At 38.4% G+C, this 11,096-nt stretch overlaps 1 protein-coding gene across 1 annotated transcript in view; it reads left to right on the forward strand.

The window, feature by feature from the left end:
- Positions 1 to 9,999, forward strand: part of LOC124257563 (cubilin-like) — a 32,305-nt gene extending 22,306 nt beyond the window's left edge. The window contains exons 16-17 of the mRNA XM_046691662.1: positions 4,648 to 4,806; positions 6,994 to 9,999. Of these exons, the coding sequence (XP_046547618.1) occupies positions 4,648 to 4,806; positions 6,994 to 7,403 (569 nt within the window). The 3' untranslated portion in view covers positions 7,404 to 9,999. The remainder of the gene's footprint in view (positions 1 to 4,647; positions 4,807 to 6,993) is intronic.
- Positions 10,000 to 11,096: the final 1,097 nt, after the last annotated feature.

Consider the following 11,096-nt stretch of genomic DNA (forward strand, 5'->3'; position numbering starts at 1 on the left):
AGTATCACCTGAAACCGGTAGGCCATGTTAAAAAATGTTAAAATATCATTTTATTTCATTTGGAAGATCGCTACCAACTACATGACATGTAAACAAAATGGTGTCTGCCTCTCGACTGGATTTTTAAATCAGTGAAACATATTCTATCAAGCTTAAAACTGCTTTAAAAGTTGTTAATGATGTTTAAAGGGGAAGTGTACACAAATAAATCACATTTATTCTTATGTGAATCAAGGTGAACTGTTTTAATTAGTTAATACCAATGTTTGAAAATATACACTCATTTTTCTTACAATATAAGTAGAACCCTTAAAACAAGTGCTGAAATGTAATGCCAATATGAGGCCTTTGTTTGCCGAGCTAAACAGGCCAGAGTTACCGCCCTTTGATTATACGTAATTGGTGCCACTTGATTTTAAACTGGTCTCTTGTCTAGTCCCAAATCAAAAGATAATAATACTGAAATTAATCAAGTGAAAAAAAGTTTGTGAAAATACGAAAGATAATACAGAAAATGTAAGCTGCAGGATGGATTGATCGTGTGCATTTTCATTCATAACCTTACCTCAATGAAAATACCAAATATGTATAACAATGTTGACCTCTGTATGACATCACTATCGGGAAGTAAAAGTGACTTTTTCAAAATGGCGTGTTCACTGACACGAGTACGCCAGATTTTCGAAGGAAATTTTCGTTGTTTCAAGCAACGTATATGCATAAATGTGACATGTAAGTATAGTCCGAAAATTCTGTCAGTCTGCTGGTTGTTATTTTCTTTTTGTTTTCATTGTGACCAAGGGAAATAGTCAGAAATTAATGAGAAGTACCGTCATCGTTGTGCGTGAGTTTGCGTCAGTCATGGCGTCATGCTTTCAGAAAATATAAACTGTTGTGATGAATCTAGAAATATCATTGGAATACACCTTTTTTATTTAACTATCGCTTGCTATGATACCTTTCCCATGCATGTTCTTAAACTAATGAGCCAGTGTATGAAACAAGTAGGCAAACGGATGAACAGTGTAAAATCTGAGATTGGCTTTGTTTACATTTCAAACAAGTGGTCCTTTCCCAGCTCGGCATCTTATATCCTCGATATTTTTCGTTAGATTTCACTGAAACACGTCGTATTGGTGAAAGAGTCCATTTGTCAGTTTATTTTGAAATGTATTAGGAATTCAGGGATTCATGTAAGGAAGATGGTGTTGAATTATACAATTGATTTTATGGACGAAACATAACCGACATACATGTGACGTGATTTTATAAACACTCTGTAATATAACAACAAAACCACCGCTGATCACAATGATACGTCTTTTTCTTTGAAATTCAATTCTCCCAGTAAAATTTGACATTTGAATTAAGACATACTATAAATTACGCAAAACACAGTGAATGGTGATTTAGTAATATATGTCAAAACTGGCGAGATTTACGATGCATGTAATTTTCAGCATATTTGATCTACAATGAGCGATGATATCATAGAAATACGAATTTCAAACAGAGTTCAAAACTACAAATGCATTTATCTGTGTGATGTATTTGGATATGTACTATCGATATCAAAGTGAAGGTGAAAGAGGAGGGACATATCGTACGATTTATGTAGGAATTTTAGTAACAAACGTAGAATGCCGGCACATTCATCGATGGCAGGCTAGATGTAGTGCACATACGTTTTAGGTTTTGTGAAAAAAGATACTGTTGGAAAAGCGACTGACTCAGGTTGAATATGTTATACAATTTGGTTATGTGGCAACACTTTTAGTACAATGTGTCCGTTTTTTCAAACTGCAACTTCATTACAGTGTAGAAGTGACCACATTTTCAGCTGACAGCCAAGCAACAGGTGGATTAAAACAGTAGCCTGCGCATCGAGACACAAGAACCACACCTATACCTGCCCCACGTGGAATGGGTCTAATAAGGTCTAACGACGTCATTCGTTTATCGTTTGGGCACAAATGACATCATTTCCAAGGGACATAAGCCATGGTGTGTTTATTGTGGACATAGAACTCTTGGTAAATGTTGAAAATATGAATTGATATAACGCCAAAAATAAATTAGTTACTTCTGATATATGTTCGGGTTTGGATATAAAACTTCTTGATAAAAACACTTTTTATGATGAAAAAGTGCAAGACAAGGTTAATTTTCGTGTACACTTCCCCTTTAAGTTGAGTGTGCAAACGATGCAATATGTAAAATAATTTAAATAAAGCAGTGGAAGTCGGTAAAATAAATATGTACATACTATACTCAAAAACAGCTGATCAAACAGTTTTTGAACTCGGAGCACTGCTTGCATCATATTATGACATCATGCGATTGTTACTGATACAGCACCTCGGCGAAGAGTTTGGCGGTTACCGTGGCAGCGGTAATATTTTTTCCAGTTGTCACCCTACTGGGAGAGATGACACTGAAACTTGTTAAAACGTCACTGACCAATGAAATTAAAGTATTTTACAGGAAGGTAAGATAATTCCTCTTGAAGATTTGTAGAGCAGATGTTTTTGGCTCTCCTGGTGAGTGTAGATATTATACTAGTCTTTACATGTGGATGGTCGGATTGATAGTGCACATATTGGTTGGTGTGGGTCGGCTTGCGAAAACAGTGGTCTGGAGTGTGTTGGTAGGGGTGCGGGACACAAGGATGTCACACAAGAAAGGGCAGTTCGTTGCTGGTTACTAGTTCCAGGGTGTATTTATTGCTGTGATGTTGGTTGTTAAGATGCTCTCGTAGTTGATCTGGATCTTTGCCAGGGTATATTCTTATGCTTACAATATTTAGATTTAGTGAAAAAAGCAATTTTATTTTTATTTGAAAAATGAAATGATGTGACTAGAAACCGAACTAAACCACCTCCGCCATGTCTTCATCCATTATAACCAGTACCCCCAGAAGTTAGTCAACATTGTCATCAGAACTATCCTCGACCCAAGAGATAAACCGTCCCATCGGCAATCAGCACCCTTCGTAATATATATCCCGTATGTCCCAGCAGTCAGCCACCAGATTAGATGACTCCTTCAGCAAGCAGGCATAGACGTCCTGTTCCAGAAAGGCAAGTCCATCCAGAACCTCCTCCAAACCACAGGCAAACCACCGTCAACAACAAAAGATGACCCCTCAGGAGTAGTCTCCCAGATCCATTGTGAATGTGGAGACTCTTACATAGGTGAAACATCCCGCCCTCTCCCACTACGAATTAGAGAACATAAGACTTCAGTCCAGAAAAACGACTCCAAATCCGCCATAGCCGACCACACCCAAGCCAACCCTGACCATGCCATCCTATGGAACAACATCAATATCATGGAAACTTAAAACCGAGCAGACTACAAGATTAGGAAACTCCTTGAAGCTATAAACATCCAACGCTACAACCCCACCATGAATCGTGATCAAGGTTATTTCATCTCCTCGGCCTATCACTACTTAATCAAAGACCACCACCACTATCCTCCCATACCCACCTTGTCCATCTGGCTTCCACGCTCCCCTTTGTGCATTGTATTCACAACTAGTGTACTTCAACCTACTTACTTATTATCATCTCATTGTACGTCAAACTCATCAATTGTATAAATTCAACTCTAATCACAATCAAATCACTCTGTACATCAACCTCCTCTGCTGAAATCAGTAATCAGATATCCAACGTACATCAACCTTGTTACTTGTATATACTCACTATGCAGCAATGTACATGTATATATATTCTCCTTGTTTCAAATTGTTGTATCACTTGCTTGATAACGGTGTTAGTACCTATGTCAAAACGTCGCACTCATTGCAATAAAGAAGTTGACTATCCATAGAACTTAGTTTTCCTTGAACTTGTATTGTTTAAAAAATGTAAATATTGTGAAATGAATATCTAGATAATTGCGTCATTAGTGCTTTTACTTGCCACATCATGGGGAGTAATCTGTGCTTTCAATAATGATAGTATGGTAACTGATACAGTGGAAACCTGATAAGTAAAATCTCAAGGGACTCGCCAAAATTGTTTACTTATTTGGTATTTTACTTATCCAAACTTATAAAAACCTGCAAATGACAACCATATGCATGTATATGTATGCATATGTAACAATTAACAACTTATCAGGGTTGGCCTCCAGTTGTCAGTGTATTGTCAACTGCTTGACGCCAGCGAGCTGTAAGTAGGATGTTTGACTGGAGACTGACACGACTGCCCCTCATGTCGGATTATGTGGTGATCGCTAATTTAGTTATTCAGTCTCTTTTGTAAAGGAATTTACTTCCAGGGACCGTGAGAAGACGTTTAGTTAAGAGGTATTGTTTACTTATCCGAGTTTAGTTAACCAGACTCTAATAATGATAATTAATTAACAAAGTTGCCGGGACCAAAGAAAAGTGTTTACTTATCAGGTCTATTTAGTTAAGCGGTCTTTATTTAGGCGGTTTACACTGTATTGTATTGAAGAGCCCGATTCAGTGACTGTCCACTTGTGTTTTGTGACCAGGCAAAACAGTGTTCTCCATCCATTGCGAGATAAGGATAAGTATTAATATAATACAATACAATTTATAGTTAAATGTTTCAATTTATGAATTAAATTGCTGGCTTTTTTATTAAAATGTGTAATAAAATGTCATTTCAGGGCGATTATGGGATTTTACCAAAAAGCCAGACTTGATTTGGTGCACCAATAAGATGTCATCCTTCACCAGCTCTGGTCAATTCGTAACAGTTTTGTTTTCCAGCAATGAGGAGGGAATAGGAAAGGGATTCAAGATAGTCTACAAGATCTCTGAAGACAGTAAGTTCCTTTTCATTGACAGATTGTAAGTGGTGTTTGTGATAGTCTATCCAATGTTGATCTTTTATTGTTGGTACTGGTAGGAGCATCCACCTTGAGAGAGAGGAAGATCGCAGGTTCGATCCCTGGCCGCATCATACCAAAAGACGTTAAAATATGGTACTTGTTGGTCCCTGCCTGGCGCTCGGCATTAATGGGCACAACAAGGACTGGTCGGCTCGGAGTCAGTATAATGTGTCTGAGTGGGGTATTCATACTTCACTGCAGCATGGTATCTCAGTAGGCTAGCACTATAAAAACAGCTTAAGTCTGGGCTAGTACAAGCAGCCCCACATACACATGCATGTATGTTGCCTCATATGAGCGAAATATTCTTAACAACTGCATTAAACCCCATTTCACTTCACCTTTCATTGTTAGGCAAATATTCTTTTTTATATAAATGTTTTTCAGATGTGCTTACTTTCACAATGAAAAGGGAAGAAAAGATAATCTGACAACCACTGTTTCTTCATGACATGATAAAAACTATCTGTGAAAGGGTTGTGACAAGAAACATCTCTTTTGACCATGCAAATACTTAACTGCAGAAAATTGGAACTGAATGTTCCTTCAGTGATGATAAGTAAGCGAAGGGATTTCCCCAATCACATGGGATTTCCCTAGTAACATGAGGGATTTCCCCAGTAACATCAAGGATTACCCAAGTCATTTGAGGGATTTCCAAAGTAACATGAGGGATTTCCCTAAGTCACATGAGGGGTTTTCCTAGTCACTTGAGGGGATTTCCCAGTCACATGAGGGATTTCCCTACTCACTTGAGGGATTTCCAAAGTAACATGAGGGATTTCCCAAGTCACACGAAGGAGGATTTCTAAAGTAGCTTCAGGAGTTCCCCTAGTAACATGAGGGATTTTCACGATCACATAAGGGATTACATGAGGTATTTCACAAGTCAAATGAGGGATTCCAAAATAACATGAGGGATTTTCCTGGTCACATGGGGGATTTCCCAAGTAACATATTGGATTTCTCCAGTAGCATGGGGAATTTCCCAAGTAAGTTAAGGGACTTTCCAAGTAACAAGATGGATTTCCAAAGTCACATGACAGGGTTCCAAAATAACATGAGGGCTTTCCTGTTGTCACATGAGAGATTTCCCCAGTAACAGGAGGGATTTGTCTAGTCTAATGAGGTTTTTACCAAGTCACAAGAGTGATTTAAAAATTAACTTTAGGGATTTCCCGAGTCACATGAGGGATTTCCCTAGACACATGAGGGATTTACTGTTACTTAGAAATCATTCATGTCACTTGGGAAATCTTTCATGTTACTAGGGAAAGCCATCTTGTTACTTATAAATCTGTCATGTGACAAACATTCATAATTCGATAGTGGTACCCTTGTGTCAAAATGCCAGTGTAAGAATGAGTTTACTGTTGGAATTTGTATACTCATTTGGTGCGTGCTATGCAACACTACATTTGCAAGATATTTAAATATAATATTTACTTCTCTCCACCCTCCGGTCTCGGTTCTTACTTTCCCAACCATAACCTCGGAGTCGTGCTTTATCCTACACATATAAACTGTCAATGATGGATAATTAGATGATCATGTAATGAAGCTACATAACAGTAACTGAAGTGCTAGTAAAATCAATTGAATAACAGTAGGCCTAACTATAAATAGATAATTCAACCCTTGTTCTTTGTCTGTCTGGTGGCTGTGAGGTAGAGCATCTGCTGATGAATCTAAAATATACGGTTCCAATCCTGCTAGGAAAAACATTTGCACATTTAAGTTGATCTTTGACGATATTTTTCAATTGATTTCAAACACTAACATATCATCTGAATTTGAATGTTGATGTTAATATAGAGTTAGGAAAAAGTAAAACTGGGAAATAGGTGTTACTTACGAATAGTAAAACCTGGGAGCAAACAAAAAACCTCAAGTGCGGTAATTCCGGGAAAAGAAGCCATGTCTAATATATAGTGAGAAGCAGCCTTCAGGTTTATATTTCTTGAGAATAACCTACAGTGTAGGAATGTTACACCAATATTCTGGTCATACAATCCCACTTAGTTGTTAGGTAGGAAACATATGTGACGACTACTTCCCCACAGTATCATCTGATAAATGTTACTGAGTTTAGATGAATTAAAAAAGTTATATTTTGATCAGTTTCAGATTATTATGAAGGTGAAACAGAGACGGCTACTTCATCAAATACGCCAGTAGTTGCGATAGCATGTGCAGTCACCGGCCTCGTACTGGTACTCATTGTAATAGCCTACTGTTCTAAAGGACACTTTGATCGTACGTCACAACCACCGACTATGCAGGCATCTCAACTTCCAGACCCCCAAGGGAGAGATGCTACAGCACCGTTTCTTCAAACCAGCTATCCCACAAATCCCATGCTTCCCAGTGCACCGCCGCCACCGCCGCCAGAGTTCACAGATCTTAACCCGCCCCCGCCGCCAGAGTTCACAGATTTTAACCCGCCAGCTGCCCCAGAGATTCCGCAAAGACGACCAGAGGCTCCACCACCAAGTTACGAAGATGCCCTTAGAATGATTGAGAAGGCATAAGAAACAAGAATTTGAGGATGATTGTCTTTACATGTGTCCAGCATAACAATTATTCACATTGATTGTGAGCCTTGGTTTGTTAGCAACGAACAAATACCATATTTGTATAGGTCAGCTAACTGCATGTCTTTTACACAGACCTGAAGTGTTGCTAAGGTGTTAAATACAATACGTCCTTGACCTTGACGTGAGTGAGTGAGTGAGTGGTTTTCAGAGCATTTAGCAATATCACGGCAGGGACACCAGAAATGGGCTTCACACATTGTAACCATGTGGGGAATCAAACACAGATGTTCACCATGATGAGCAGATGCTTTAGCATTTTGGCTACCCCACCACCCCTTGACCAAGATATATCTGGCTAACACTACAGAAACTTGTGAAACGAGATCTGCAATTCTAAATCGGAATCTCAGGTTGTACAGAAGAGCATGCTTAAGGTCACCAGTGTAATAAAAGTATTGTCAGACCGACAGATCTAAACTTAGGTTTCTGGGGAACTTTACAAGCTGTATTGAATAGAAACTATTGTTATGCCTGCAATCTGAGTGTGGTGTTTGTTGGTATAGCACTATGTCTATACAATCTACCTTGAATCTCGGTATAGAAAAATACTCAATGCCTTAATTTCACATTTGCCATTATCAGAGATTATTTGTATCTCTATACATTTTTTGCAAACCCTAATGAAGATAAGTTATTACTTAGCATTACTTTCCAATTTTGTTATGGGGAGGTTGGGGGGTCCAGAATTTTGTACACATGTAAAAATATTATGCAATAAATATGACATATAACATGGGGGGGGCATTGATTTAATACGTCACATGGGGGTGGGGTCACTTACTTTGTGCATACATGGGGGGTGGTGTGTGTGTGTGTGTGTGTGTGTGTGTGTGTGTCATTCACATGATACATGCTTCTCCATAACAATCATCATCAACCCCCAAGCTACAAATGGCCCCTTAAGGAAAATTGTTGCAGCCAGATCAGGTTTCAGGTTTGTCAGCACCATTATCTGAATGTAGCAGTGTTATGTACAAGCACCTTCTCCTTAAGGGTGCTATCTATAATGTCAGCAATATTTGTATAGAGCTGCTAAAAATATGGACACAATATCCTTCAGGGTTAAAATAAGCTCATAATTTTAAGTTAAATGTTTATACTTTTTTTACACTTCTTATATACTCTTATACTCTTGTTGCAATGTGCTTTTTCTACATTTTTTTTCTGCCTTACACTTGCTCATATCTTTTATTTATAACAATCCAGGTTAGAAGGGATCTTCTTCAACTAAGGCTTTTAAGAGGCGACTAGAGGAATTGGGTGGTCAGGATTACTGACTTGGTAGACACATGTTATCATATCCAAGTTGCTGAGATTGATGCCCATGTTGTCCAGCACTGGATTGTCTGGTCCAGACTCGATTACTTACAGACAGTTGTCACATAGCTGGAATGTTGCTGAGAGTGGTGTTACAGAACAAATAAACTATCAGCCATTAGTGGTTGTAGCAGAAGTATTGTGTTATGCAACAGATAATGGCTGCATGTGTTCTTTACACTAAATAATACATAGAACAAAGTAGGACATCGTGCAATACAGATATATTTTATCAACTGAACAATTTATTCATAATCTATATTTATTATTTCAAAGACTGTTTGCCATGAACGATATTCAGCATTTTGAAAAAATATGTGTGTCATGGAACTTGCTTGTTGTAAGAGGCGACTATGGGATCGGGTGGTCGGGAGTTACACAGCACACAAAAATTTAAAAAAACCAATTGTATGTCATGGCTGTTCCCCAGTGGATTTCAAGTAAGGGCCTTACATGCTGGGAACCTTCCGTTTCACTCATTGTACTAGACTAACATTTAGTCTCTGAAATGAACATATTTTACAGAAAAAACGGTTCATGAATGATAACCATATACAATGAAACGGAGCCCAGAGACTTTCTTCATTTTCAGACTTGCATTGGCTTTCTTGGATATATTTGTTTCAAGGTCTGAAAAAAGATAGTACCAATGTATAGATTGAGACACAGTCTGTTGACATGAGACCCGTGAAGATCTTCAGCAACCCAAGCTTGTCGTAAAAGGTGACTAACAGGAGGGGTGGCCAGGCTCATCGTAACCCATTTGCATAGATTGATGCTCATGCTGTTGATCACTGGATTGTCTGGTCCAGACTTGATTCTTTACTGACCATATAGCTGGAATATTGCTGAGTACGGCGTTAGACACCAAACCAACCATGGCGAATGGTTCCTCAAGTTGGCAGCCCCACTTCTCTGCCCAAGATTGGAGATGAACTTCTGGGTCGTTGAAACATGCCTCAGGTGAACTGGTACCATTGATTTCAGGTTCTGTGCTTGAGCTTGTCATTTTCCTCATGTGTTTTGCCGAAACATAAATAAAACACAGTACAATTTCAATAATAGAAGTGGGAAAAGCCTTTCATTGTCTTGAGGTCATTGTTAAGAGCAGAGTCTATTGCATGATTGTGACTAACTGTATATAATGTGTATGTGTAATGATGACATTTATCAATCCATAATCTGTACAGTTCATAAAACCCTTTTCTAAATACTCTGTGTTAATTTATTATTGTTTTATACGAATAGTGGCTGTTAAGGCAGTGATGGCATGCTACACTGTATAGTGCCAGCACAGCAGATTAGAGGATACTAAACTGTGTAATACCATTATTATCAAACAAGTTAATGATTTGGTATCAAATAAGCCAAATGAAATCTCATCTAAAACCAGAGTCGACTGATCGCTTCCACCTGTCACAGTCCATTAGACAGCAATACAGTATGTATATGATGCATATTTCCTCTTTAACTAACTTGACACTTGATTGGTTGATGGTAGTTATTCATTGCTGTCACATGCCAAGTTCGGCAATTGGGCCAGGATGTCTTGAATGTCTGCTGACCACACCTCACTATCCTGCTTACAAACTAAGATCTTTCTTGACAGGGACAGTTTCTGTGAATTGCTCCGGTGCTCGTAACTCGAAGCAGTCGTTAGATTGTCTTTAATTAAGGATAATCGTTAAGCATACATTATTTTAACGATGTGTAACTTGATGCAATCCTTAAAGCTTGGACAATCCTTACAAGGCAAGTTAACGACTGTGTTTAAGGTGCATCCCTGGGCCTAGATTTTCGAAGCTCTCTTAGCGCTAAGATCGTCGTAAGTTAATGTTAATGTATGGCACTTACGACAATCTTAGCGCTAAGAGAGCTTCGAAAATCAAGGCCATGACCAACCTTTAAGCAGTCTTAAACAGGTTGTAATCCATATAAAGGTATTAAAACGGCAATTTATTTCTACGTGAGAAATGGGCACAAAGTGTATCACTGCAGGTGGTGGAAGCGCTTCGTTATCATGCAACTGTGAGTTTCTTGTCTGTGCAGATGTACAAGGTTTGTCAAAAATGGCAGCTTCAAGATGTGCCCACGATATCTCAACATCATTGTGCAAACATGCCAATGTGTATTTTCATTTTCCCAAAACACAAGATGATAAACAGAAATTGAAAACTAATTTCAACCAAATAGCTGAATTTCCAAATGTCCTTAGCTCTGAAGACGGTTCCATAATCCCAATCAAAGCGCCTACAAAAGATAAACATTTGTTTGTGTCTAGGACAAAACACCATGGTATAAATGTTCAAA

The sequence above is a fragment of the Haliotis rubra genome, unplaced genomic scaffold (assembly GCF_003918875.1).
Source record: "Haliotis rubra isolate DU_JTF1 unplaced genomic scaffold, ASM391887v1 Scf667, whole genome shotgun sequence".
Taxonomy (NCBI): Eukaryota; Metazoa; Mollusca; class Gastropoda; order Lepetellida; family Haliotidae; genus Haliotis; species Haliotis rubra.